The 27,709-nt window shown below is 41.8% G+C and overlaps 1 protein-coding gene across 2 annotated transcripts in view; it reads right to left on the bottom strand.

The window, feature by feature from the left end:
* Positions 1-27,709, bottom strand: part of ACE2 (angiotensin converting enzyme 2) — a 52,729-nt gene that overhangs the window by 2,074 nt on the left and 22,946 nt on the right. Inside the window, exons 9-18 of one of the 2 annotated variants that reach the window (XM_069464377.1) lie at positions 26,356-26,525; positions 23,601-23,827; positions 20,725-20,869; positions 18,488-18,586; positions 17,449-17,571; positions 16,871-17,043; positions 15,168-15,226; positions 12,637-12,737; positions 10,905-11,021; positions 404-598 (exon numbers count right to left, since the gene is read on the bottom strand). In XM_069464377.1, the coding sequence (XP_069320478.1) occupies positions 404-598; positions 10,905-11,021; positions 12,637-12,737; positions 15,168-15,226; positions 16,871-17,043; positions 17,449-17,571; positions 18,488-18,586; positions 20,725-20,869; positions 23,601-23,827; positions 26,356-26,525 (1,409 nt within the window). The remainder of the gene's footprint in view (positions 1-403; positions 599-10,904; positions 11,022-12,636; positions 12,738-15,167; positions 15,227-16,870; positions 17,044-17,448; positions 17,572-18,487; positions 18,587-20,724; positions 20,870-23,600; positions 23,828-26,355; positions 26,526-27,709) is intronic. The other variant, XM_069464378.1, reaches the window with a different exon arrangement.

Below are 27,709 nucleotides of genomic sequence, written 5' to 3'. Positions count from 1 at the left end.
GAGCTCACTCTCGAATGATTTCACAGTTCAAACCCATCACCAATCTCTAGGGCCACTTGTAAACGAAGGAGGATTCAGCAATGCGGACAGTCCCCTGAGCCCACACACCCATGTTGAGTGTGCAGTGCCTTTTTGCAGTAGGGATTTGACATCATGGCTAGGATGGACTTTATTATCGTATGCTAATAAACCCTAGGCTGGACATCTACTGCGTGGCCTTGTCAAGAAGGTGAAATGCTGATAACATCTGGTAAATTTCTAGGGGATGCATCAGGATATTTAGGTGCAAAATTGTCTAACTAAATAATTGCCTATACAACCTACCGCTTACTGCAAATTTTCCAGTTAATGTTCCCTAAACCTTTCTGTTTTAGAAGAGAGAAATCTAGGAAAGGTCACTTACTTCTTTCGATCTCTGATCCCAGTGAAGATCAGGACAACAGTGGCAACCACTGTGAGTCCCATCACGATTCCAAAAGCAATCAGCCATATGCTGACAGACGACTCGTAAGGAGGGCTAAGTGTCGACTCAATACCCACAAACTCTAGGGTACTGTCATCCAGGCCGAAAGCAGCATTGATACGGCTCCGAGACAGCCTATTGACAAAAGCAAAACACAGCAAAGGGACACTTGGCAAAATAAAATTGCATGTAGTTATTTACTCCTTACATCATTGCTCACAAAAGGCTTCTGATAAGACTTATCAGAAGAATGTATACCTAAAATCATAATAAAAGCAAAGGAGATTATCAGGTCCAATGAAAGCTATGAGTTTTTGACAACTATGCACCTTTCATATCTTGCAACCTAGATTAGGTTTGTCAACAGCTTCATAGGAAAACTGAGTTGCAAGTGTGGAAATGTGCAAATGGTTGGCATTTGTTCATTTGTGACTACTGTGTTTTAAGGGCAAAGTTAGCATATTTGGCAAGAATTTCCCTTCTGTCAGAGTATATCTACAACGACTTTATATCAGATAATGGAAAAAGATAATTGGATACACCTCTTCTACAAACAAATCAGGTCCTATAGCCAAGTCTCTGCAGTAGTATTTTACAAATAAAAGATGTTGGCATTTGGAGGCAGCACTGGGGAGGAACACAGGAAAGGGAGCTTTACCAACTTCTTCAGCACTGGGATGGGAAATGGCTGAAATTTATGGAAGCAAAAGGATGAAGGTCGTTTTAAAAAATTGGTGAAATGAAGAACATTCTAGATTGAAGACCAAAGTGTGTGGCATCTCATCTTCCTATCCTTGGGTATAGCCTGGGTCAGGGGGTCAGACTCCACCAAAGAAGGAGAGAGGTCAAAGCAGAATTAGCCATGTAACCCCTAGCAACCTTAGCGTAAAAAGATCTGAAGAGAGTCATCCTGGAAGCAGAAAGTTTGAGGTCCCCTGCAGCTTGCAGCTGGGTATCCAGGAGGGCTGAGCTCTTTCACGAAGATCTCATCTGGTACTTCTCCCCAAGATAGACACAAGTCTTTTGGAGGCAGTGAGTGAGTCTCTGGGCACGGTTGGGTCATAAACCCCAACCAAGCCAGATTTTCTAGGCACACCCTGCCCAACAGGTCTTATCTGCTTCCAAAGATAAACAGGACTCTGAGGCAGCTCACGAGGGCCACCTAGTGAACAGCCCAGTAGCAGTGGGTATATTAAGCCTTTTCTTAATGACAAAGGGAACCATCATAAGGTCGATCAATTCTTCACGCACTCCTACTGTCTGTTGTGGGAAACAGTTCAGGCAAATTGGACAAACTATCTGCTCTAAACACTCACTGCTCACAGCAAGTCCCTCTCCTAGCATAGAGGCCAACCAATGTCTAAGGAACCCTGTGCTTGCCCACCATGTTTCAGGCTTCCAGCACTTCCATGAATCCTACATCAAAGTCCCCATAGCAAATGGTGGCAATATCTGTCCATGCCCCTTCTGCATTTAGTATTTTTCATGCATGCTACCCAGGCTTCCTTCAGCCAGCACCTGCTTCCCTTTGCCTGAGAGCATTTTCAAACTATGAGATCTGCTCTGCCTGTAGGCCAGAAATGCTGGGGAACTAACGCCACCTGGAAACAGTTCCCGCCAATGACTGATGGGAGGTGGTGAATCAATACCCTAGCTCCCTCAACCCTCTGATGGGACTATTCCAGTGCACATTCTGCTCGGTCTCCCAGAGTTGCCCAGGACGATTGAGCTCTAGTTGCCCACATGGTAACTTACTCAGTAACATGTAATCTTTTATCTTCCTTCCCTTCTCTGTCTCCTGTCCACATTTCCCTATCAGTGCTTCGTGGCCTCGCCTCCCAAATAAACTACTTACACTCAAATCCGTGTCCAAATCCTTGCCTAAGGACCTTCATCTGGGGGAACCCAAATCAAGATAATTCCCTTGCTATGGAATCTTTCTGGAATTAAAACCCAAGTTTGTAGGATGAGGTAAAACATGTAAATCACCTAGAACAATGCCTGGCACATAGGAAGAACACACTAAATATTAGCTACTGTTGTTGTATGTGTTAACTCCCTCACCCTTATATAGTTTGTTTAAAAGTAAAATGTCACCTGATAGCCTTTTCAACTTCAGTTCTAGGAATAATGTCAGATGCATTGTCAGGTGCAGTGACAAAGAAGGTGAAGGAGATCCTTGGTGTCAAATCACTCACCCACACATCCTCCACTCTGTGGAAAAACAAGAGAAACATTTTCCCTGTGACACAGATAAAGAGAATGAAGACTTCCCCTGCTGGAGAAAAGATTAGGGAGAGGATCGCAGGGTAGAGAGACATGGGGCAGAGTAACAGGAGAATATAGCCACACACAAAACATTCACACTGCCCAAAGCATATGAAATCAACTACATAGAGGCTAGGATATCAAGTCTTGGCACTATTTATTCTGCCTCTATATAAAACCCACTTTTTTGGAGACAGAGTCTCGCTCTGTTGCCCGGGCTAGACTGCTGTGGCGTCAGCCTAGCTCACAGCAGCCTCAAACTCCTGGGCTCAAGTGATCCTCCTGCCTCAGCCTCCTGAGTAGCTGGGACTACAGGCACACGCCACCACGCCCAGCTAATTTTTCTATTTTTTATAGAGATGGGTCTCACTGTGTTGCTCAGGCTGGACTCGAACTCCTGACCTCAAGCAATCCTCCTGCCTCAGCCTCCCAAAGTGTTAGGATTACAAGCGTGAACCACCACACCCGGTCTTAAAACCCACATTTTTTTTCAATGATGGAAAAATTTCAATGTGACAGTGCCGAGAGAATGAGCAAGGAATCACTGGGAGCCCAGGATTGTGATAAACAACCTGGTGGGCAGAAGTGGCTCAGTACCAGGGATAGAGATGGCGTGTTCAACCCCTAACCTGGCTGCACACAGCAGAAAATATCATGTTGCACCCATGGGTGAAGGTGATGTGTGGGGTTTACTATATGATGTAACAAGACTGTGTTCTCATAGCTGCCAGAGCGACCCTAGTAAAAAGTAAGGCCGATCGTGTGGCTCCCAGCCCCATCTCACTCAGAATAAAAGCCAAAGTCCTTAGAATGGCCTTCAAGGCCCACAGGAACTTTCTCCTCTCCCTCCTGCCTCCATGCCCCATCTCCACCCTGGCCACATCTACTCATCTTCTAGTAGACACTCTGCTCTGGCCGCAGCAGCCTCCTTGCTGCTCTCTCAATGGCAAAGGGCATGCTTTCCTCAGGGTCTGCACCTGCTGTTTCCCCCACGGAAACACTGTGCCCCATTGTTTGCATTGCTGCTTCACTCTCCTGCTTCACATATTTGCTTAAATATTAGTGAGGTCTTTTCTGACCTTTTTGGGTAAAATTGAACTCCCCCCCGCCCCCGCCACACACACATAACAGCACTCCTCAGATCCTTTTCTGACATATTTTTCTCCCTAGCACTTATTACCAGGGAATTCTACTATAGATCACATATATGTTACACACACACACACACACACACACACACAACACATATACACTAAAATATAAGCCCACCCAAAGAAGGCACAGAGTTCTGCCTTATTTTCTTTCAGGGCTGAGTGTGGGTGAGAGCATTGAGAAGAGAGAGCTGTCTAATAAGAACAATGCTCTTGCAATCTACAAGTCAAACAAGCCACAATCACCCCTTGATGGAGTCACCCAAATTCTAGGATGCCAAAGAAGTTTAAAAGTTATTAGGAGGTTTTTCTTAATTTCACTTGACGTTTAAGCAGAATATGCCCTCAGACTCAAGAGGAAAAGAAGTGCTCATTGGAGTAACTTGAGAACCAAGCAAATCAACTCACCCAAAAGCAACCGTCTCATTTTTGGCTTCTAAAAAATACGTCCTCATTGCATATGCCACAGATGACTGGAACAAGTACATTTCATTATCATTCCATTCGTACTGTAAATTCAGAAGAAAGACACTGCTCAGTAGGGATCATAGGACACTTGTAAAACCTGATACTCCTCAAGCATTATTCTTTTTTTTTATTTAAGCTTATTATGGGGGTACAAAAGTTCAGGTTATATATATTGCCTATGCCCCCCCATCCCCCCGAGTCTGAGCTTCAAGCATGTCCACTCCCCAGACAGTGCACATCGCACTCATCACATAGGCATACACCCATCCCTTCTCCCCACCCCCATCCCCACCCATTCAGAACTTCAAGCATGTCCATTCTTAATATTCCAAAGATTCATGCTATTCCTTAAGTGAGCGACCTTTAACGTGAGTGCCCACCGGCATCCCCTGGAGGACTCCTTAAAGCACTGCATGCTGGCCCCACCCCCAGAGCTTCTGATTCACAAAGTCTGAGATGAGACCCAAGAATTTGCATCTCTAACAAACTCGCAGGTGGTGCTGATGCTGCTGGCGAGGCATCCACGCTTTAGGAACCCTTAGGTCCACTGGGGTTTGGTTTCACTTTGGTTTGATATAAACTGAAATAAATACCCTGAGGGTAGGTTTATAGATGGGAGTCAAACAAAAGTTGTGGGTTTTGCTTAAAATCTCTGTACATTAAAGACAAACTGAGTTTTCATTATTTTTATAGTAAGTTCTCAGACATATACTGTATAAGTGTAAAAGAAAAGGAAAGAAACCTGAAGGTCAAAGGGTAAATAATACTTTATCAACAGCAAGATAACCTGCTGGTTCTTTTTTTCCAACTAAACAAATGTCCTGTGTTTGCATGGCCTTTAAAGACAGACTCCTTAAAAGAGAGAAGAAAGCATTCACTCTTTCCTCCAGTAGCTGGCAGCAGAGACCAATGATTGGCAGAAGGTTTCTGTTTCTCCTTTCCCTTTTAGGAAAAAAATTATAAAATTTCACCAAAAAACAAAATGTTGCATTCAATTCAGCTTGGTTTCTCCCAGGCTTGGAGGGAGCAGTTGCACTAATAGTGATAATAATATTAATACTGTTACTATCTCTATATTTTAAAAAATTTAAGGGCTGAGTTCTCACAATAATGCCAGCCCAATCCGGTTGGATTTCACCATGGAATAGCTTGAACGGGGCAGATGTTCTGGCCCTGATGTTTGGATGCACTAAAAGTACAGTTCTGGTCTCATCAAAGCAGACGTTTGTTTAGTGAATTGGCCTCAGAACGTTCCACCTTCGAACCCTCTGAAGACTATTTATTTACGCATCCCTCACTGTATGGAAAGAGAACATGAGGACAAATGGCAAGGAAAAAGAAAGATAATTGAAAAGGATCCTCATTTGCCAGGAGCAATTAAAGTTTATTAGGCCCAGGAAGAGCTAATAAACATATTGCTGAAAGAGGAATAATCCCACAGATACTCAATGATTATTAAGAAATAAGAACTTGAACTCTCAGAGTTTGGGAAGCAATGCACTTCCATTTTTATTTTTTCTTTCTTAAATGTTCATTGTTTTTACTCCTACTGTATTGTGTATATTTTGATGTTTTATCTATGAAAATTATACTAAAAGTATTGCTGAGTATTGGACTATATTTAACTCCTCAGGAAAGGTAAGGGGGTAGAAACACAATCTTGGGACCTATTCAATGCAGACAGCAATTTTCTGTAGCCCCAGCAAAGCCTTTAAGGGACCATGGCCCCACTCAGGCCTTCCAGCCCCATCTATCTGAGACTCGCCTGTCCTCTCTTCTTTCCTGGTCAAAGCTAGTACTTCTGGATCACCGGAGACAGGTGTCCAGGGAAAAGCAATATTGATTAAAGTAATTCACATAAAGGTGTAATATGATTTTCTGTAAAACTTTTGTTACCCCAAAATGCATCCCTACATTGGCGGTTCTCAAACTTTGCTGTAATTAGAATTGTCTGGGAAGCTTTTAAAACTCTTGCTGCCCAAAGATTGACACCACATCCCAGAGCAATTAAATCAGAATCTCTGGAGGTGGAACCCAGGCAGTTAATTCTTAAAACTTTTCATGTGACTCCAGTGTGCAGCCAAGGTTGAGAAGCAGTGTCCTAAATCAGAGCTTCCCAGTCTTTACCGTGTATACGAGTCACCTGGAGGCTTGCTAAAATGCAGATTCTGAATAAGTGGGTGCAGGGCAGGAGCCTGAGATTCTGCATTTTTTAACAAGTGTCCAGGTGATTCGAATGCTGGCGGTCCATGGGCCACACTCTGAGTAAAGCCAAGGTATAGATGATTGACTAAAACAAAACAAAACAAAGAAGTCTAACCGTGCTGCTTCTAAACACAACCTCTCAAAATATAACCATGTCCTCTTCCTTGAATACAAATAACAGTGACAAGAGTGGATTGGAAGGATTGGTAGTTGATATTTAAGGATTGGTACGGGATGTCTTCTCATTGGTCTTCATAACACCTTCCAGGTAATACGTAAAAAGGAGGCATAGCCTATCCAATAAGAAATAAGTTACTCAAGAAGCCCAAAAGCTGACGGCCAGAATTTGGGGCTTATAGTTGTGAAGAGAACCATGTGGCCTCTACGGTTTTAGACCACACTGGAATAGGCTTATTATGTCCTATTCAAGCAAAGATAGTGAGCTGAAAAAATAATGAAAATGCACTCACGGCTTCATCTCCAAGAGCTGATTTTAGGCTTATCCTCACTTTGATGCTTTGGTCAGTATCTGATTGAAGAGAAATCACAGACTACTAGTTACAGATGGCAGACTGACCACATGTGTTTATTTCCTTCTCCTCCCAAGATCCCACTAAAGTTATAGTAAAGGAATATTTTTAAAGTTGTAAACACACTTTTGGAAAATGAGAAATGATGGGAGGGGGGCAACTGCTTTCTCAGAGACAGGAAGCCATGGCCAAATGTGTACAAACAGATACAAAAAGAGCCAGAGAATCCCGGATAGGTTTGGGATTCCTGTACAGCAGAGAGTGGGAAGAGGATACTGCGCTGAAAACAAGGGAAATGGTCAGAGTGTGGTTAAAACCAATTTGGAAAACAGTTGATCCACCTACCCCATGTAAACCATGTACCTCCAGAAAAACAACAGGTAATCCAAGAAAGAAGATGAGGAATCTAGGAAGCAGTGGATTCAACCCAAGAGAACAACAAAGGAATTGCTCAGGTTGAAAACTGTGATCCAGATTGAGACAGGAGGGTATTAGACTCCAAGAGGGAAGTCTCTAGGGGAAAAATGTGGCTGGAAAGAATAAACGTGTTGGAGTTGTTTGGCAAAAACAAATGCAACGTAGATAGCAAGTTTGGTATGCCAAAAAATTGAGGCAAGTAGAAATTTGGGGACAAACAATAAGTCACTTAAGAAAGGACACAAAATAGCATATTACTTGGATCTGCAGGCATAATGATGTAAATAAACATTGATAACTGCCTTACTAAAAATCATGATAAACCTTTACTGGGAGAATGAGAAATGGAAGTGGAAGAGTAGGCAGAAGCAAAGGTCTAAATAATCCTAGCACTCTGGGAGGCCGAGGCGGGAGGGTTGCTCAAGGTCAGGAGTTCATGACCAGCCTGAGCAAGAGCGAGAATCCGCCTCTACTAAAAATAGAAAGAAATTAGCTGGACAACTAAAAATCTATATACAAAAAATTAGTCAGGCATGGTGGTACATGCCTGTAGTCCCAGCTACTCGGAAGGGTGAGGCAGGAGGATCGCTTGAGCCCAGGAGTTTGAGGCTGCTGTGAGCTGGGCTGACACCACGGAACTCTAGCCCGGGCAACAGAGCAGGACTCTGTCTCAAAAAAAAAATAAAAATAAAAACTGATAAATAACAAATATCAATGGCAGCTGCCACCATAGCAGAGTCAGAAGCAGGTTATATGGTTATATGTAGAGGGAAAACCTACTCAATTCATGAGACTGGGACAAAAGGAGACTAAGGGAAGCAGACAGGAAGCAGATGCAAAACCTGTCAACTCATGGTACTCACAAGGACTCCAGTTGGTGTTCCGGCCCCCAAAAGAATTCCTCTGGTCTATCAGCCAGGTAAACAAGGGCTCAAAGTAGGTGAGTAGTGGTGTGACATTCATATTCCTTGCTCCTACTACATTTTCCAATGCTAAGGTCCAGGGTTCTGATTTTCCAAGGCTCAGCATATTGCTACATAAAAAAAGAGAGATTCAGGGCCCTTTGAGGGATTCCAGATGTACATATATTTATATCTATGATCTCTGGTTTCTTCTCTTTGACTTCACTAATTCGCTCCTGGCAGATATGAAAATAAGACATGATAATGGACGTATTGATCCTTCCATCTCTCTTTCTATCCAATGACTACAAAGGGAGCTCTGTAGTGATGACATGGAAAGAGGAGGTGTCCTGTCCAGCCACGTGCATGCTATAGCGCCCTGTCTAAACACAAAATTAAGCATTTTCTTTGTAGATGAGGATATTTTGAAGCCCAATTTTTTCTTTCTGGAACAAAGAAACCAAATTCAAACCTAGGCATGTAAAATGATTAATTTTAAGTACTGGGAGAGAAACCAGGATTGATACGGCTCCGAGACAGCCTATTGACAAAAGCAAAACACAGCAAAGGGACACTTGGCAAAATAAAATTGCATGTAGTTATTTACTCCTTACATCATTGCTCACAAAAGGCTTCTGATAAGACTTATCAGAAGAATGTATACCTAAAATCATAATAAAAGCAAAGGAGATTATCAGGTCCAATGAAAGCTATGAGTTTTTGACAACTATGCACCTTTCATATCTTGCAACCTAGATTAGGTTTGTCAACAGCTTCATAGGAAAACTGAGTTGCAAGTGTGGAAATGTGCAAATGGTTGGCATTTGTTCATTTGTGACTACTGTGTTTTAAGGGCAAAGTTAGCATATTTGGCAAGAATTTCCCTTCTGTCAGAGTATATCTACAACGACTTTATATCAGATAATGGAAAAAGATAATTGGATACACCTCTTCTACAAACAAATCAGGTCCTATAGCCAAGTCTCTGCAGTAGTATTTTACAAATAAAAGATGTTGGCATTTGGAGGCAGCACTGGGGAGGAACACAGGAAAGGGAGCTTTACCAACTTCTTCAGCACTGGGATGGGAAATGGCTGAAATTTATGGAAGCAAAAGGATGAAGGTCGTTTTAAAAAATTGGTGAAATGAAGAACATTCTAGATTGAAGACCAAAGTGTGTGGCATCTCATCTTCCTATCCTTGGGTATAGCCTGGGTCAGGGGGTCAGACTCCACCAAAGAAGGAGAGAGGTCAAAGCAGAATTAGCCATGTAACCCCTAGCAACCTTAGCGTAAAAAGATCTGAAGAGAGTCATCCTGGAAGCAGAAAGTTTGAGGTCCCCTGCAGCTTGCAGCTGGGTATCCAGGAGGGCTGAGCTCTTTCACGAAGATCTCATCTGGTACTTCTCCCCAAGATAGACACAAGTCTTTTGGAGGCAGTGAGTGAGTCTCTGGGCACGGTTGGGTCATAAACCCCAACCAAGCCAGATTTTCTAGGCACACCCTGCCCAACAGGTCTTATCTGCTTCCAAAGATAAACAGGACTCTGAGGCAGCTCACGAGGGCCACCTAGTGAACTGCCCAGTAGCAGTGGGTATATTAAGCCTTTTCTTAATGACAAAGGGAACCATCATAAGGTCGATCAATTCTTCACGCACTCCTACTGTCTGTTGTGGGAAACAGTTCAGGCAAATTGGACAAACTATCTGCTCTAAACACTCACTGCTCACAGCAAGTCCCTCTCCTAGCATAGAGGCCAACCAGTGTCTAAGGAACCCTGTGCTTGCCCACCATGTTTCAGGCTTCCAGCACTTCCATGAATCCTACATCAAAGTCCCCATAGCAAATGGTGGCAATATCTGTCCATGCCCCTTCTGCATTTAGTATTTTTCATGCATGCTACCCAGGCTTCCTTCAGCCAGCACCTGCTTCCCTTTGCCTGAGAGCATTTTCAAACTATGAGATCTGCTCTGCCTGTAGGCCAGAAATGCTGGGGAACTAACGCCACCTGGAAACAGTTCCCGCCAATGACTGATGGGAGGTGATGAATCAATACCCTAGCTCCCTCAACCCTCTGATGGGACTATTCCAGTGCACATTCTGCTCGGTCTCCCAGAGTTGCCCAGGACGATTGAACTCTAGTTGCCCACATGGTAACTTACTCAGTAACATGTAATCTTTTATCTTCCTTCCCTTCTCTGTCTCCTGTCCACATTTCCCTATCAGTGCTTCATGGCCTCGCCTCCCAAATAAACTACTTACACTCAAATCCGTGTCCAAATCCTTGCCTAAGGACCTTCATCTGGGGGAACCCAAATCAAGATAATTCCCTTGCTATGGAATCTTTCTGGAATTAAAACCCAAGTTTGTAGGATGAGGTAAAACATGTAAATCACCTAGAACAATGCCTGGCACATAGGAAGAACACACTAAATATTAGCTACTGTTGTATGTGTTAACCCCCTCACCCTTATATAGTTTGTTTAAAAGTAAAATGTCACCTGATGGCCTTTTCAACTTCAGTTCTAGGAATAATGTCAGATGCATTGTCAGGTGCAGTGACAAAGAAGGTGAAGGAGATCCTTGGTGTCAAATCACTCACCCACACATCCTCCACTCTGTGGAAAAACAAGAGAGATATCTTCCCTGTGACACAGATAAAGAGAATGAAGACTTCCCCTGCTGGAGAAAAGATTAGGGAGAGGATCGCAGGGTAGAGAGACATGGGGCAGAGTAACAGGAGAATATAGCCACACACAAAACATTCACACTGCCCAAAGCACATGAAATCAACTACATAGAGGCTAGGATATCAAGTCTTGGCACTATTTATTCTGCCTCCATATAAAACCCACTTTTTTGGAGACAGAGTCTCGCTCTGTTGCCCGGGCTAGACTGCTGTGGCGTCAGCCTAGCTCACAGCAGCCTCAAACTCCTGGGCTCAAGTGATCCTCCTGCCTCAGCCTCCTGAGTAGCTGGGACTACAGGCACACGCCACCACGCCCAGCTAATTTTTCTATTTTTTATAGAGATGGGTCTCACTGTGTTGCTCAGGCTGGACTCGAACTCCTGACCTCAAGCAATCCTCCTGCCTCAGCCTCCCAAAGTGTTAGGATTACAAGCGTGAACCACCACACCCGGTCTTAAAACCCACATTTTTTTTCAATGATGGAAAAATTTCAATGTGACAGTGCCGAGAGAATGAGCAAGGAATCACTGGGAGCCCAGGATTGTGATAAACAACCTGGTGGGCAGAGGTGGCTCAGTACCAGGGACAGAGATGGTGTGTTCAACCCCTAACCTGGCTGCACACAGCAGAAAATATCATGTTGCACCCATGGGTGAAGGTGATGTGTGGGGTTTACTATATGATGTAACAAGACTGTGTTCTCATAGCTGCCAGAGCGACCCTAGTAAAAAGTAAGGCCGATCGTGTGGCTCCCAGCCCCATCTCACTCAGAATAAAAGCCAAAGTCCTTAGAATGGCCTTCAAGGCCCACAGGAACTTTCTCCTCTCCCTCCTGCCTCCATGCCCCATCTCCACCCTGGCCACATCTACTCATCTTCTAGTAGACACTCTGCTCCGGCCGCACCGGCCTCCTTGCTGCTCTCTCAATGGCAAAGGGCATGCTTTCCTCAGGGTCTGCACCTGCTGTTTCCCCCACGGAAACACTGTGCCCCATTGTTTGCATTGCTGCTTCACTCTCCTGCTTCACATATTTGCTTAAATATTAGTGAGGTCTTTTCTGACCTTTTTGGTTAAAATTGAACTCCCCCCCCCCCCCGCCACACACACATAAGGGCACTCCTCAGATCCTTTTCTGACATATTTTTCTCCCTAGCACTTATTACCAGGGAATTCTACTATAGATCACATATATGTTACACACACACACACACACACACACAGACACAACACATATACACTAAAATATAAGCCCACCCAAAGAAGGCACAGAGTTCTGCCTTATTTTCTTTCAGGGCTCAGTGTGGGTGAGAGCATTGAGAAGAGAGAGCTGTCTAATAAGAATAATGCTCTTGCAATCTACAAGTCAAACAAGCCACAATCACCCCTTGATGGAGTCACCCAAATTCCAGGATGCCAAAGAAGTTTAAAAGTTATTAGGAGGTTTTTCTTAATTTCACTTGACGTTTAAGCAGAATATGCCCTCAGACTCAAGAGGAAAAGAGGTGCTGGTTGGAGTAACTTGGGAACCCAGCAAATCAACTCACCCAAAAGCAACCGTCTCATTTTTGACTTTTAAAAAATACGTCCTCATTGCATATGCCACAGATGACTGGAACAAGTACATTTCATTGTCATTCCATTCGTACTGTAAATTCAGAAGAAAGACACTGCTCAGTAGGGATCATAGGACACTTGTAAAACCTGATACTCCTCAAGCATTATTCTTAATATTCCAAAGATTCATGCTATTCCTTAAGTGAGCGACCTTCAACGTGAGTGCCCACCAGCATCCCCTGGAGGACTCCTTAAAGCACTGCATGCTGGCCCCACCCCCAGAGCTTCTGATTCACAAAGTCTGAGATGAGACCCAAGAATTTGCATCTCTAACAAACTCGCAGGTGGTGCTGATGCTGCTGGCGAGGCATCCACGCTTTAGGAACCCTTAGGTCCACTGGTCCTTTCACTTTGGTTTGATATAAACTGAAATAAATACCCTGAGGGTAGGTTTATAGATGGGAGTCAAACAAAAGTTGTGGGTTTTGCTTAAAATCTCTGTACATTAAAGACAAACTGAGTTTTCATTATTTTTATAGTAAGTTCTCAGACATATACTGTATAAGTGTAAAAGAAAAAGAAAGAAACCTGAAGTTCAAAGGGTAAATAATACTTTATCAACAGCAAGATAACCTGCTGGTTCTTTTTTTCCAACTAAACAAATGTCCTGTGTTTGCATGGCCTTTAAAGACAGACTCCTTAAAAGAGAGAAGAAAGCATTCACTCTTTCTTCCAGTAGCTGGCAGCAGAGACCAATGATTGGCAGAAGGTTTCTGTTTCTCCTTTCCCTTTTAGGAAAAAAATTATAAAATTTCACCAAAAAACAAAATGTTGCATTCAATTCAGCTTGGTTTCTCCCAGGCTTGGAGGGAGCAGTTGCACTAATAGTGATAATAATATTAATACTGTTACTATCTCTATATTTTAAAAAATTTAAGGGCTGAGTTCTCACAATAATGCCAGCCCAATCCGGTTGGATTTCACCATGGAATAGCTTGAACGGGGCAGATGTTCTGGCCCTGATGTTTGGATGCACTAAAAGTACAGTTCTGGTCTCATCAAAGCAGACGTTTGTTTAGTGAATTGGCCTCAGAACGTTCCACCTTCGAACCCTCTGAAGACTATTTATTTACGCATCCCTCACTGTATGGAAAGAGAACATGAGGACAAATGGCAAGGAAAAAGAAAGATAATTGAAAAGGATCCTCATTTGCCAGGAGCAATTAAAGTTTATTAGGCCCAGGAAGAGCTAATAAACATATTGCTGAAAGAGGAATAATCCCACAGATACTCAATGATTATTAAGAAATAAGAACTTGAACTCTCAGAGTTTGGGAAGCAATGCACTTCCATTTTTATTTTTTCTTTCTTAAATGTTCATTGTTTTTACTCCTACTGTATTGTGTATATTTTGATGTTTTATCTATGAAAATTATACTAAAAGTATTGCTGAGTATTGGACTATATTTAACTCCTCAGGAAAGGTAAGGGGGTAGAAACACAATCTTGGGACCTATTCAATGCAGACAGCAATTTTCTGTAGCCCCAGCAAAGCCTTTAAGGCGCCATGGCCCCACTCAGGCCTTCCAGCCCCATCTATCTGAGACTCGCCTGTCCTCTCTTCTTTCCTGGTCACAGCTAGTACTTCTGGATCACCGGAAACAGGTGTCCAGGGAAAAGCAATATTGATTAAAGTAATTCACATAAAGGTGTAATATGATTTTCTGTAAAACTTTTGTTACCCCAAAATGCATCCCTACATTGGCGGTTCTCAAACTTTGCTGTAATTAGAATTGTCTGGGAAGCTTTTAAAACTCTTGCTGCCCAAAGATTGACACCACATCCCAGAGCAATTAAATCAGAATCTCTGGAGGTGGAACCCAGGCAGTTAATTCTTAAAACTTTTCATGTGACTCCAGTGTGCAGCCAAGGTTGAGAAGCAGTGTCCTAAATCAGAGCTTCCCAGTCTTTATCGTGTATACGAGTCACTTGGAGGCTTGCTAAAATGCAGATTCTGAATAAGTGGGTGCAGGGCAGGAGCCTGAGATTCTGCATTTTTTAACAAGTGTCCAGGTGATTCGAATGCTGGCGGTCCATGGGCCACACTCTGAGTAAAGCCAAGGTATAGATGATTGACTAAAACAAAACAAAACAAAGAAGTCTAACCGTGCTGCTTCTAAACACAACCTCTCAAAATATAACCATGTCCTCTTCCTTGAATACAAATAACAGTGACAAGAGTGGATTGGAAGGATTGGTAGTTGATATTTAAGGATTGGTACGGGATGTCTTCTCATTGGTCTTCATAACACCTTCCAGGTAATACGTAAAAAGGAGGCATAGCCTATCCAATAAGAAATAAGTTACTCAAGAAGCCCAAAAGCTGACGGCCAGAATTTGGGGCTTATAGTTGTGAAGAGAACCATGTGGCCTCTACGGTTTTAGACCACACTGGAATAGGCTTATTATGTCCTATTCAAGCAAAGATAGTGAGCTGAAAAAATAATGAAAATGCACTCACGGCTTCATCTCCAAGAGCTGATTTTAGGCTTATCTTCACTTTGATGCTTTGGTCAGTATCTGATTGAAGAGAAATCACAGACTACTAGTTACAGATGGCAGACTGACCACATGTGTTTATTTCCTTCTCCTCCCAAGATCCCACTAAAGTTATAGTAAAGGAATATTTTTAAAGTTGTAAACACACTTTTGGAAAATGAGAAATGATGGGAGGGGGGCAACTGCTTTCTCAGAGACAGGAAGCCATGGCCAAATGTGTACAAACAGATACAAAAAGAGCCAGAGAATCCCGGATAGGTTTGGGATTCCTGTACAGCAGAGAGTGGGAAGAGGATACTGCGCTGAAAACAAGGGAAATGGTCAGAGTGTGGTTAAAACCAATGTGGAGGCCGGGAGCGGTGGCTCACGCCTGTAATCCTAGCACTCTGGGAGGCCGAGGCGGGTGGATCGCTCAAGGTCAAGAGTTCGAGACCAGCCTGAGCGAGACCCCGTCTCTACTAAAAATAGAAAGACATTATATGGACAACTAAAAATCTATATAGAAAAAATTAGCCGGGCATAGTGGCGCATGCCTGTAGTCCCAGCTACTCGGGAGGCTGAGGCAGTAGGATCGCTTAAGCCGAGGAGTCTGAGGTTGCTGTGAGCTAAGCTGACGCCACGGCACTCACTCTAGCCTGGGCAACAAAGTGAGACTCTGTCTCAACAAAAAAAAAAAAAAAAAAAAAAAACCAATGTGGAAAACAGTTGATCCACCTACCCCATGTAAACCATGTACCTCCAGAAAAACAACAGGTAATCCAAGAAAGAAGATGAGGAATCTAGGAAGCAGTGGATTCAACCCAAGAGAACAACAAAGGAATTGCTCAGGTTGAAAACTGTGATCCAGATTGAGACAGGAGGGTATTAGACTCCAAGAGGGAAGTCTCTAGGGAAAAAATGCGGCTGGAAAGAATAAACGTGTTGGAGTTGTTTGGCAAAAACAAATGCAACGTAGATAGCAAGTTTGGTATGCCAAAAAATTGAGGCAAGTAGAAATTTGGGGACAAACAATAAGTCACTTAAGAAAGGACACAAAATAGCATATTACTTGGATCTGCAGGCATAATGATGTAAATAAACATTGATAACTGCCTTACTAAAAATCATGATAAACCTTTACTGGGAGAATGAGAAATGGAAGTGGAAGAGTAGGCAGAAGCAAAGGTCTAAATAATCCTAGCACTCTGGGAGGCCGAGGCGGGAGGGTTGCTCAAGGTCAGGAGTTCGACACCAGCCTGAGCAAGAGCGAGACCCCGCCTATACTAAAAATAGAAAGAAATTATATGGACAGCTAAAAATATTTATGTTGAAAAAATTAGCCAGGCATGGTGGCACATACCTGTAGTCCCAGCTACTGGGGGGGCTGAGGCAGGAGGATTGCTCCAGCCCAGGAGTTTGAGGTTGCTGTGAGCGGGGCTGATGCCATGGCACTCTAGCCCGGGCAACAGAGTGAGACTCTGTCTCAAAAAAAAAAAAAAATGAAAAAAAAAGAAAAACTGACCAATAACAAATATCAATGGCAGCTGCCACCGTAGCAGAGTCAGAAGCAGGTTATATGGTTATATGTAGTGGGAAAACCTACTCAATTCATGAGACTGGGACAAAAGGAGACTAAGGGAAGCAGACAGGAAGCAGATGCAAAACATGTCAACTCATGGTACTCACAAGGACTCCAGTTGGTGTTCCAGCCCACAAAAGAATTCCTGTTCTGGTCTACCAGCCAGGTAAACAAGGGCTCAAAGTAGTTGAGCAGTGGTGTGACATTCATATTCCTTGCTCCTACTACCTTTTCCAATGCTAAGGTCCAGGGTTCTGATTTTCCAAGGCTCAGCATATTGCTACATAAAAAAAGAGGGATTCAGGGCCCTTTATGGGATTCCAGATGTACATATATTTATATCTATGATCTCTGGTTTCTTCTCTTTGACTTCACTAATTCGCTCCTGGCAGATATGAAAATAAGACATGATAACAGATGTATTCATCCCTCCATCTCTCTTTCTTTCCAACGACTACAAAGGGAGCTCTGTAGTGATGACATGGAAAGAGGAGATGTCCTGTCCAGCCACCTCCATGGTATAGGTTCCTGTCTGAACACAAATTAAGCATTTACTTTGTAGATGAGGATATTTTGAAGCCCAAAATTTTCTTTCTGGAACAAAGAAACCAAATTCAAGCCTAGGCATGGAAAATGACTAATATCAGGTACTGGAAGAGGTTCAACATTTTGAAGCATTTCTTACAGCAGCTTCTGCCCAGCTTCGGTGGAATTTGAGATGTCACATCTGTGCAAGGGGCCTTCATGCTTAGCTGCTTGACAAAGGGCTTCTTGAAACTGGAATTGATAAATGGTCCTTGTGTAATATCTGTACAAGAGACAAAGAAACAAAAAAAGCAGCCTCAGGTTTAGCTACAGTATCAGAGTCATAGGTTGGGGTATATATTTAAATTCTGGGGCCCAAGTAACCAAAAGTATACTGGTCAAACCTCGTTCTCCAGACATGAACTGAAATATCCACCTTGCAGCACAGTTAACCCCTCCATCTCCCTTAGCCTTCTCTAGCTGTGCCTCCTCTGCCATTTCTCTCCCTGTTCAAGGTCTGGGAATAATAGGTGGAGAACATATGTTTCTGGACATTAAGTTAAAAATTCTCTTTCTGTTACGTGATAAATTCTGCCAGTAGAGAGAAGACAAAAATACTTTTAATTCTTCCAATCATACAATTGAATCCTTGATGATGGGGGAAGGACCTCACACAAGTTTTATTTAACCCAATAAATCAAGTTGGGTTAAATTGTATTGAAATTGATCATCTATACAGACAGTCTCTGACTTACCATGGTTTGGTTTGTTCTTTGACTTTACAATGTTGCTTTCAGCTGTGTACATTAATGGTGAGTATCCATACAACCATTCTGTTTTTCACTTTCAGTACAGTGTTTAATAAATTACATGAGACATTATCAAATGGGCTTTGTGTTAGATGATGTTGCCCAACTGTAGGCTAATGTAAGTGTTCAGAGCACATTGAAAGTAGGCTAGGCTGAGCTATGATGTTCAATAGGTTAGGCATATTAAACGCATTCTTGACTCAAGATATTTTCAACTTATAATGGGTTTACTGGGATGTAACCCCATCATAAGTGAGAAGCATCTGCATTGAGCTTGCAGGCGAAGATAAAAAGAAAAATTATAATTATCACTTTGTTGATCTCTATTTATTATTAGCACAGCTGTCCACAAACCCTAGAAGTTAAACAGAGAGAAGAAAACTCATTTACCGGATGAATGAGTAATCATTAGAAACATGGAACAGAGATGCGGGGTCACAGTATGTTTCATCATGGGGCACAGGTTCCACCACCCCAACTATCTCTCGCCTTTGGGAAGAAAAGAAAAAGATACATTAGCTGTGGGTCACCCATCATGAGAAGGTAGAGTCGGGTGTAACTGGTGCAGTTTCATCAGTCAATGATATTTATATTGGAATTGGGTGTTGTGTGAAATAGAAACAGTATAAAAAATCAGAAAGCCCATTATGTGGCTATGTCTTAAGTTTTTTAAAATTCAGCCAGAATATACCATTGGAAAATAGCTATGTCTCTAGCTGTGCCTCCTCTGCCAGTTCTCTCCCTGTTTTGCTGTTTTCACCTACAGCTCTTTCTTGCCCTGGAGATTTGAGCTCCTAGACAGTGGAGCTGTGTCTTAGTCATCTCTATAGTTCCAGTGTCAAACATGGTGCCTAACATTAAGAAAAGACTTAATATATGTTTGTTGAATGACTAAAGGGACAATTAATGCATTAATGAATCACTTTAAGGGTCAGATTCCATGTACCTTTAAAATAAACTATGAGGAATCAAAAGATTAATCCAGTCAGGAAAACAAGGTAGGGAAACCAATGTATTTGGCATTGTTTAAGTGGAATACATTTGTCTTGTGAGAGTGTGGGATCATTGTAGGCATAGCTTCAGTAATATTTAAACGCTAGAAACAGTTATCATAGGTGCTGCCTCCTTCCTCCCAAATAAGATTGATATTAACAGAGAGAATCTTGACAGAAGAATGGTACTGTTTTAAACCTATGGATATGGGACTGCATGTTACACATGAGATCTTCACTTCAAAAAGGAAAAATAAGAAAAACAGAAAAACATAATTGACAGGGGTCTGATTAATAGATGGGTAGAAAGAAAATAGATTCTCTCTCTCTCTCTCTCTCTCTCTTTCTTTTGTAGTTCTTTCATCCAACACCCATTTATTTCATACCTGCATGTGCCAGGCACAGTGCAGGGCACTTGGGCTATATAGTGAGTAATGTAGTGCTGCAACCATTGAAATGTATCACTATCTGTTGCCCAAAAGTGCCAGGTTCTCTCTAGGTTGGAATTCTCTCTATTTCCTTCCACACCTACCAGGTTAACTCCCACATCTTTCCCAGGGCTCAATTTAGATGTCTATCCTCATCTGACCTCCCCCTCAAGTTGGGCTTTGGATCTCCATTTAGACATACATGGACCCTGTAACCTCCCATCACGACACTACACATTGCAGTGGTTTAGTTTTCCATATCCTGCCACAGACCAAACATTTTGGGGGGTCAGGGACCACACCTGAAATGACTAGCATTGGATCCCAAGTGCTTTGCCTAAAATGTGGGGTCAACATTTTTGTTTAATGGAATGAGTAAAAGAATACATAAAAATGAATTAAAAAATTGATCACTCCCTAAATAATATCACAGTTTAATGAGTGATCCAGCACTTAAGAGCATGAACAGTGTCACCTGACTCAAGGTAGGGACAGAGCCAAGGAAATTTTATCTGAAGACATGGCATCCAAATGGAGACTAAAAATATAAAAAGGAGACCATTCATGTGTGCTGGGGTGGGGGCGTGTGATGGCATACCCCTAATCTGAACACACTTCTCTCTCTTTTTCACATACTTAATCCCACATCACCAGTTTTCAAGATTTACCAGTTTAAATCCCAGTTATCCTGACTATGAAGCATTCTCTGGGAACCCCAACCCTAGTCGTTTTAGATTGGGTTTTTTCAGAAGTAGACCCTGAGACAAGGCCCTGGAAAATGACTCCAGGAAACATTGGCAAAGGAGTGAGGAAGTGAGACAGGGAAACGAAGTAGCCCAAAAATTGTGTTATCAGGCAAGTTCCCACTGTGGGTGATTGGAGCTTTATCCTATTGAGGAACTCTAGGATTCAGTGTGGAGCACTCATCTCAAGAGTTATCCCACCTGAGGGCAAGAGAGCTGAGGTGTTTATCCACCAACTCCCATCAGTCACTGGGTGAGGGCTCATGGGGGCAGTGTTAGTTCCTCAGCCCTTCCTGCCATTTGAGCATTCAGGTGGCCTTAAGAAGCCCTAAGGCAATGAAATACAGATATCAGTTGTGTGTGTGTGTGTGTGTGTGTGTGTGTGTTCATGCCAGTCAAATGATTTTAAATAAAGAGCAAACTCACGAGAAAACATTTTACTGATTGCACATTCATTGACTTACTTCATTTCCCACCATTTTTTCATCCACTGATCTTTGGGAATTTCACCCTTAAAGACCATCCACCTCCACTTCTCTAACATGTAAGTAAATGGTAGAGTTCCAACAATCGTGAGTGCTTGTTTGAGCAGGAAGTTTATTTCTGTTTCTGAAAATACAATGGAAAAGGATAAATATTAACATGAAGATGACAGAGGATGTTTTGTGTTAAAGAGAATTTTCTTAATCTCAAGATATTATACTTCAAGATATACTTACTACAGGACAATTACATGAGAAATATTGACAGTGGACATATTAATATGTATGTATTCATTTTCTCAGCTAAAGGATTTGGAGTAGGGGGAAGCCCTGGAATGGAACAGGTAAATGCAAATGCAAAATTTACCCCTAATCCTCATTTTTTCATTAGTTTCAATTGCCTTCCTTAAATATCTCTTATCAAAGTTAATTACAGCTATTTCATCTACTTTTCCAGTCATACTGTTTATTCTTGAAAGCTCCATGAAGACAGTGAGTGTTAATGTCTCATTCAAGACTGTATCCAGTGTCTGTTATGTGATGCCCTCAGTGAGTCTTCGTTAAATAAAGAAATATTAAACAGATTCAGTGAAAAGATGGTACACCAGGGATGGGGGAAAAAAACAAAAGAGCCTCCCTAGAGGGCACAATCCGCTGGATGATCACAAGTACAATGTTCTTTAAATGTACTGATATCTTCCCTACCAAGAATTTAAGAACCTTTAAAAAATCATGTTATTTTATTTTATCCCTTATTAGTGACATGAAGAGGCAGTGGAGCTCATCTCTAGTGCACAAGGGAAGCTCACTGAAATGTAAGCAGGAGATGTTATCTACCTTGCACATCACGGTGTCTCTAGTGTCTAGAAAATGCCTTGCACATGGTATGTGCTTGGTAAATGTGTTTGGAAGAAGAAAGGAAGAGAAAGAGGGAATAAGGGAGAGAAGGGATGAAGGAATTTATTTGTTTAACATTATTTGCAAATCAGGGGCAGAGCCAAGGAAAGAAGCAGGAGTTTTCCAAATTGGCAGTTTAACCACATCTAATACCATCTTAAGAAACATAGTGATTCAAACATTTTGGCCTGCTGTCAGGAAGTACTAAAAAATAATAAAATAATTGCCTGTTCATTGACTTAAATGAATTATGTTTTAAAATTACAAAGCACATGTGGTTACTTGTTAACTACCTTTCCTTTGTTGCTTCATGGGAGGATGCCGCTACTAGTCTATAATCCATTGAATCTATGCTTACAGTGACTATTTCAGACATGATGATGGCTTTCCACTGGCTTACTCCCAGGCCCTCATGGGATCACCAAGGATCTGGAGCCAGACATCAAGGCAAAATGAATTGCCCACACAAGGATGGAGCTCATGACCTTGACTTCATTGACCAAATAAATGCTCCAGCCAGCGGAGTTGATCTTTATGTCACAAAACAAGGGCAGAGAATACATGGAAGAAGAGAAGGTATTAGGTTCCAACTGCCCTCCTTTTACAAGGAAGAATTAAAGCCATGGCGTCTTCACTGAAGAACCTGGATCTCCTGAACATTTGTCGTGTTCCATCAAATCCAAGCCATCCAAAGAGAAACAGGATGCCTTAGGCAAAGATGTTGAAAAATAGCATGGATCTAAGGTGATATTACAAGGGGAATCAATGCTTCAGCTGTATGAACAAAATGTTTCAGTCCCATCTTGATATTCCACCACCTGTTCTTTAAGAACCCCCAAATTTCAAGTTATACTTTGCTTTCCATAATGTTATGGGAAAGGCTTTAGATTAGGGCTCTGGTTCTGGTTTTGCCACTATGTTGCTCTTTAACTTTGGGCTACTTTCTTCGTCTTGTCTTCAGTTTTCTCTTCTATAAAATAGTTTTTAGAATCTGTTCCAACTCTAAAATTTTGGGAAATTTTTACCTAGAACCAGAGGGATCTAGTCAGGACCTTGACACTAATTAGCTGGGTGACCTTGAACAAGCCATTTCAGTTCTGTGGGACTATTTCAGTATCTTTAATAGAAAAACAAACTTCTGTTGGATATTTGTTAGGGTCCCAAGACCATTCATTCAGTTACCCCTTTTAATCCCTTTTCTTTTTTTTTTCCCCTTTTTTTTTTATTTCATCTTATTGTTATGGGGGATACAGAATTGCAGGTTACCTACATTGTCCATGTACCGCCTTTCCCCCCAAGTCAGAGCTCCAGGCGTGTCTGATCCCCAGATAGTGCGCATTGCACCCATCATGTAGGTATATATCCCTCCCTTCCCCAACCCCCCTTCCCGAGTCAGCACCTTCAAGCGTTACCATTCCCCAAACAGTGTGCAATGCACTCATTGTGTAGGCATACACCCATCCCCTCCCCCACCCCCCACCTCAGTCTGATATCCGATTGGTGTCGTTCCCAGATGTGTATTTAGGTGATGTTCAGGGAAACCAATTTTCTGGTGAGTGCATGTGATGCTTGTTTTTCCATTCTTGGGATACTTCACTTAATATAATGGGTTCCAACTCTCTCCAGGAGAACCATAGAGATGTCGTATCTTCATCATTTCTTATAGCTGAGTAATATTCCATGGTATACATATACCACAGCTTACTAATCCAATCATGTATTGATGGGCACCTGGGTTGTTTCCACATCTTTGCTATTGTGAATTGTGCTGCTATAAACCACAAGTTGAGATGTTCTGATATATACTTAAATTTTTTTTTACCATGGCAATTTCCAGTTATCCACGAATACCTTATGCCTTATGGGTCAAAAAATAAATACTTCTTATGTATGATAATAAATACCTTAGCCCATGTCAGACTACAGAAGCCCCAGAACAAGCCATGAGAATATCTGCATACCATTGTCTTCTTGAAAATCAGTTGGCAGAAGACCAATGGATTTCAAATGCTTAGGTGTAGCTGCAGAAAGTGACATGATTTCTCCAACGGCTTCATGGAACCCTTCATTAGCTCCATCTCTTAGCAGGAAAGGTTGTATGGCATATGCCATATCATACTGGATGTGCCCCATCTCGTGATGGGCTGTCAGGAAGTTGTCCATTGTCACCTTTGTGCACATTTTGATCCTGCACAAAAATAAGCAAGCTTAAAATGAATCTCACTAAATTTTATTTAATCATTACTGTAGAGTCATATGGGGTTTTGGTATCATGAATCATCTTTCCAAGTTTTAATCACCAGAAAATCTTGAGTATCTATCTTTTATGTTCTAGAAACTGTACTCATGGCTCAATATAAAGTAATGGACAGGGCTGAATCCTGTTTTCTTGCTCACAAACTAATAGGAAGACAGATGAGCAGAGTGCTCTGCTACAAAAACTGTGAGGCAAGTACTCTATAAGTGATCAATAGGCACAGCCTTGGGCATAACAATGAGTGAATCCGAGCACAGTCTCCTAGAAGCACCAAGAAGGGCATGAGTTGAATTCAATGAGCAATCTGGACCTTGATCAATGTGCAGGAGTTTGCCAGGTAGATGGCAAGGGAGGTTGATATTCCCCCAAAGTGCTTAATGAGAAAGGCTTGGGGAAAAAAATGTGGTATTCAGAACACTGCAAGCAGTTTTGTATAGCAGGATATCAAAATAGTAGAAGAGGCTGGAAATTGAGACTTGGGAATCATTAGCATGTAAGTAGGGGAGTGGATGTGATGGCCCATGAAGCAGGAATAGAATAGTAAGAAAAGAGGGCCAAAGACAAAGCCTTAGGTAGTCCCAGTACCTAAAGAGTGGGGAGAGGAAGATGATTCAAGGGAGACAGAGAAAGTGCAATCAGAGAAATCAAAGAAGTCTGGAAAAGGCATTTAAAAGACAACTTATAAATGTCATCTAATCCTGCTGTAGCCTAATGGCATAAGAACTGCATTTGGCAATGAGATAGTGGTCCTTTTCAAGCTAACAAGAGTATTTTCTTTCAAGTGGGTGTAGAGGTCACATTTCAGTAGATTCCCAAATTAATTTTTCTACCACTCTAATCATGTCACTTGCCTGATAAATACCTTTTAAGGCCTCCTCATTGCTCAAGAATTAAATTCAGCCTACTTTATATACCGCAATATGACCCCAATCTGCTTTTCTAACTTGGTTTCTCACAATTCTCTTTTGAAACAATTATAAGAATAACTACTATATATTTACTGTCTACTATATGTAAGCTTCTGTGCTAAGAAACTTATATATACTTTCTCATTTTTAAGCCTCACTCTATTACTGGGGTCAGTAAACTATGGCCTGCTGGCTGGCCACATGTTTTTGTAAATAAAGTTTTATTGGCACACAACCATGCCCATTTGTTTATGGATTGTCTATTGCTGCATTCATGCCAAAATGGCAGAGTTGAGTAGTTGCAACACAGACCTGCAAAGTCTAAATTATTTACTATCTGGCCGTTTACAGAAAAGGATTGCTGATCCCTACTCCAGAGAATGCTGGTGGGGCCCCACTCAGATCTTTTGATTAAGCAGATCTGCGCATCCCCCAGCTGCCTGAGTCATAGCTGATAAGGGCCAACAGCTGCTTCCTTCACTGCCTTTGGCCAAATGGGAGGTGCCTTTACCAAGAAGTTATGTCCCCCCCACACTCAGGAAGTTAGTTCACAGCCAGTGACTAATATAAGGGCACAAAAGACCAGTCCCGTCTCAAGGTGTGACCAACTCTGCAGTTCAAATCATGCTCCAGAGAGCTCCATGGGATCAAGCTGACGCCAAGTCTCCAGTAGAGATCACATCCTTACTGACCTCCCTCACCTGTCCCAGCCTGCTTCCCTCACTCCCCTTTGCCTGAGAGCTCTCCCTCAATGAAGCACTTGTGCAATATTTCAAGCTAAGGAATCCAACCTAAGACTCTCACAAACATGCAACCTGGGAATTACTGTTCTAAGTGAAATACTTTGTCCAAGGTTGCCTAGTCATTAAGTGACACACCTAGGATTCCAAAACCTGTGCCCATTCTGCCACATTATACAAACCCTCCTTCTCATATTTCTTATTCTAGCCTAACTTGCTGACTCAGCACACGGGCCAGGTCCTGCCTCTCTGCATTTGATTCTGCTGTTTCCCCAGTCTGGTGTCTTCCAGCTCTGTCTGTCCAAATCCTTCTTGTCTTTCAAGCCCAATTCAAAGCCCTGTCTGATCCTACCTCCTACTCTAGGTGTGGTCAGTCTTCCAATTCTCCATAGAGTGTTCCCTGTGTCCCTCTTATGACATATACCACTTTTTCCCTTTTATCCTATCTTTTCTATTCACCTATTCTGTCTCATTCACAAGAGTGAAATATTGAGGGGGAGACCACTGCCTGATTCACATGTCCGTCTTGCATAAATCTTAGCTTGAAACCTTTCTTGATATGGGCACCACCATCTCCAATGACCATGCAACTCTAACAGATGCATAATATTTCAAAGGAGGCAGAGTGTCTAAAGGATCAAGTTAGGGCCTGCTTTTCCTGGGAAAGCCCAACGTGCTCTCATGGACTCCTAACCTTAGTTCAAAAAGAGTTAACTCATAGCTTCTGTGCTCAGAGAAGGAATCCATGTTCAACTTCATCCTGCCTCCATTGTCCCCCATTTAGCATCAGCTGTGAAAACATCAGCCTTACCTGAAGTCACCCTTCCCCAGGTCCCAAGCTGTAGGATGGCAGATCACTTTCCGGCCATCTTCTGGCTCAGTTAGCATGGAGTTTTCCCAAAATCCTTGAGTCACATTAGGAAGGCCGACAGACACAAAGAAATTCTCAGCCTCCTTGAATATTCTTTTTGCATCCCAGGCCTGGGAAAAAAAGAATAGTATCTAATTCCAGCATTAAAATAACAGCATTCTTAAGTGAAATAAGCCAGGCACAGAAAGACAAATACCACATGTTTTCACAAAATGTGTGGAATCTAAAACAATCAAACTCATAGACGCAGAGAGTAGAATGGTGGCTACAGAGGCCGAGGGTTGGGAGCAATGGGGAGATGATGGTCAAAGGGTACAAAGTATCAGACCAGATGAATAAGTTTTTCTTCTTGAGATCTATTGCACAGTGTGGTGAATATAGTTAATAATAATGTATTGTACATCTCAAAATTGCTAAGAAAGTAAATTTCAAATGTTCTCACTGTAAAAAACAAGTATGTGAGGTGATGGATGTGTTAATCAGCTTGATTTAATTATTCTGCATTGTATTCATAAATCATAACATCATTTTGTACCCCATAAATATATACAACTATAAATTGTCAATTTATAATAAAATTTTAAAATGGGGGTAAAAGTGCTAATGTCATTAAAAAAACAGCATTCTTTCTGTTGGATAAATACATTGGCATATATTTCTGAAAGGCAATTTTGTAACATGTATGGACAGCTTTTGAAAGCTTTCTCTTTGTCTCAGTAATACTGTCCTTAGGTAACTAACCTAAAAAATTGTCAGAAAGTAGGTACAAGTATTACATTGAGAATGATTTTTAATAGGGAAAAAAGTAGAAACAGTCACCAGAATGGTTCAATAAATAATGATACCTTTGTAGAATGTAAAATTGTACAGCTACCCAAATTATACTTATGAAGAATTTTTATTGATGTTACAAAATATAATTTCATAGTAAGTGAAAAGTAGAATATATACACCACTTATATGGTATGATCTTAATGAGGTAATACATGAAAATGTTAACAATAGACCAGGTGAGATAATGTGTAATTTTTTTGGTCTTTATTTTTTATATTCTAAGCACAAACATAAACAACAGTGACCTTCTATTTACTAAAGACTTCAACTCAAGCCAACAATCATTGATTGAGCTCCTTTAAGGGGCAAGGCCGTGGATTAGGCTCAATGAAACACACAAATAATGAGGGGAAACATGAAGGCAAGAATGGCTTGGCAGCCAGTGGGTAGTTAGACCTTGGCTTCATGATCTGTATGGAGTCTAAACTTTCAGAATGTTGTGGAACTGGAAAGAGACATC

This window comes from Eulemur rufifrons, chromosome 30 (assembly GCF_041146395.1).
Source record: "Eulemur rufifrons isolate Redbay chromosome 30, OSU_ERuf_1, whole genome shotgun sequence".
NCBI classification, from domain to species: Eukaryota; Metazoa; Chordata; class Mammalia; order Primates; family Lemuridae; genus Eulemur; species Eulemur rufifrons.
This window is presented reverse-complemented; position numbering and strand designations above follow the sequence as displayed.